The following is a 1,633-nucleotide window of genomic DNA, read 5'->3' on the forward strand; positions in this document are numbered from 1 at the left end:
ATACAACAACAGCAACAACAACAACAACAACAACAAAAAGAAGAATTACTACAAAGTAAACAAGATAGAAGAAAAAAATACGTTGATCTCCCCCACCTCCCCCAGATCCCAACATAAACTACAGATTATTATTCTATTGGTTTTTATTCTGCTTACCTTGTCAGGTATGCGGACATCTGCTGGCGCCACGTATACACTAACGACGCTAACGGCTTTGACGAATTCGGAACTGTGGAAGAGCTTATCGACTACATCAACAAAGGTCACCGGGTCAGAGTTCGAGTTGATGACATGTCCATGGAGGTCAGCAATGTGAGGGTCAAGGACAACATTGTCGCAGCTCAGCTATTGAACGAAGTCTCGCGTGTCGGGGGATACGGGCAGGATAGGTGAGGGAATCATCATCATCGTCATCATCATCATCATCATCATCGTTGTTATAGAAGAAAAAATATGGAAAATGAGAATTCATTTAATGTTTTGTCATTTGTAGGCTTCACCAGGAACCTTATTGGGAAAAAATCATCATCATCATCATCATCATCATCATCATCATCATCATCATCATCATCATTCAGACGTAAAGAAGATATCGGCAGTCATGGTTCCCACAAACTTTTTTCTGCTGAGATTCTACATCGATTATATTTCACTGTATTGTGATCAAAAATGCTCAGGAAAATAGAAAAAATCGTGCATTGGTGTGTGGACTAACAACTGCTTACTTGTGTCTCCAAAAAATCGCGACGATAAGAGCATATTTGGCTTTTTAAAAATAACTTTTTTGAAAACGTTGTGTTTTTAATGGCGTTCAGTAGTTATTGCTGTACCAGTAAACCTTGTTACCAAAATTATACAATGTAATATTTTATACAAAACCAACAGCCGGAAGTAGACGAATCCACCGTCAAAACTCTCAAACGAATGACGTAATCGCATTCTTGTGTCACGTGGCCCTACAGGTACCATATCGAGTCTGACACACGCGCCAAGTTCTCCATCGTGCACACGACGGGCAAAGTCATCTGTCACGAGTACCTTGTGGGCTCTACAAGCAGGAAGGTGAGCACTCAGTCCTACTAATGTCTTTCATTTGTTTTATTTTTTTGTTTGGTAAGTGTTTTTCGACCCTGGCAACTGCAGAAGGTCATATAGGGACACATTAAACATTTTCAGTTTTGTAGGAATTTTGAATTTTGCACGGGTGGCGACCGAATCTTGTTGATTTCAGGAGCACCATGGGATCTTTAACGTGCGCAACTTGCATACGAGACTTCCGAAATTTTTGCCTTTATTCGAAAAAGCTAGGTTTTACATTTTACCTACCAAAAGATCAAGGGTATAGCAGACAGACAGCAGTAAGACGGAGCCAAGGAGTAGCAGTAGAAAGGCCTCAGAAAGTAAGGAACCCAGAGGAGGGGGCAAAGAGGAGGGGTAGAGCAGAAAGTGGAGACAAAGCAGACGACAGAATATGGTTAGAAAGCAAGAAAGGAGATGAAAGGAAAACATTTTCCGTCACTGTCAAGTTTCGAACCTGGGACCTATTGCATGAGAGGAGAACACCGTGATCACGAGCGCCCCCTGTGTTTTTCTTACTTAAATCCCGTTGGTGTTTCTTTCGGGCGGGTGGGAA

General features: G+C 41.7%; 1 protein-coding gene across 1 annotated transcript in view; it reads left to right on the forward strand.

Annotated features, from left to right (window-relative positions):
- LOC101853557 overlaps positions 1 to 1,633 on the forward strand; it is a gene marked incomplete in the record, with an annotated part of 15,263 nt that overhangs the window by 9,508 nt on the left and 4,122 nt on the right. The window contains 2 exon segments of the mRNA XM_005099014.3: positions 165 to 389; positions 963 to 1,062. Of these exon segments, the coding sequence (XP_005099071.2) occupies positions 165 to 389; positions 963 to 1,062 (325 nt within the window).

This window comes from Aplysia californica, unplaced genomic scaffold, assembly GCF_000002075.1.
Source record: "Aplysia californica isolate F4 #8 unplaced genomic scaffold, AplCal3.0 scaffold00199, whole genome shotgun sequence".
Taxonomy (NCBI): domain Eukaryota; kingdom Metazoa; phylum Mollusca; class Gastropoda; order Aplysiida; family Aplysiidae; genus Aplysia; species Aplysia californica.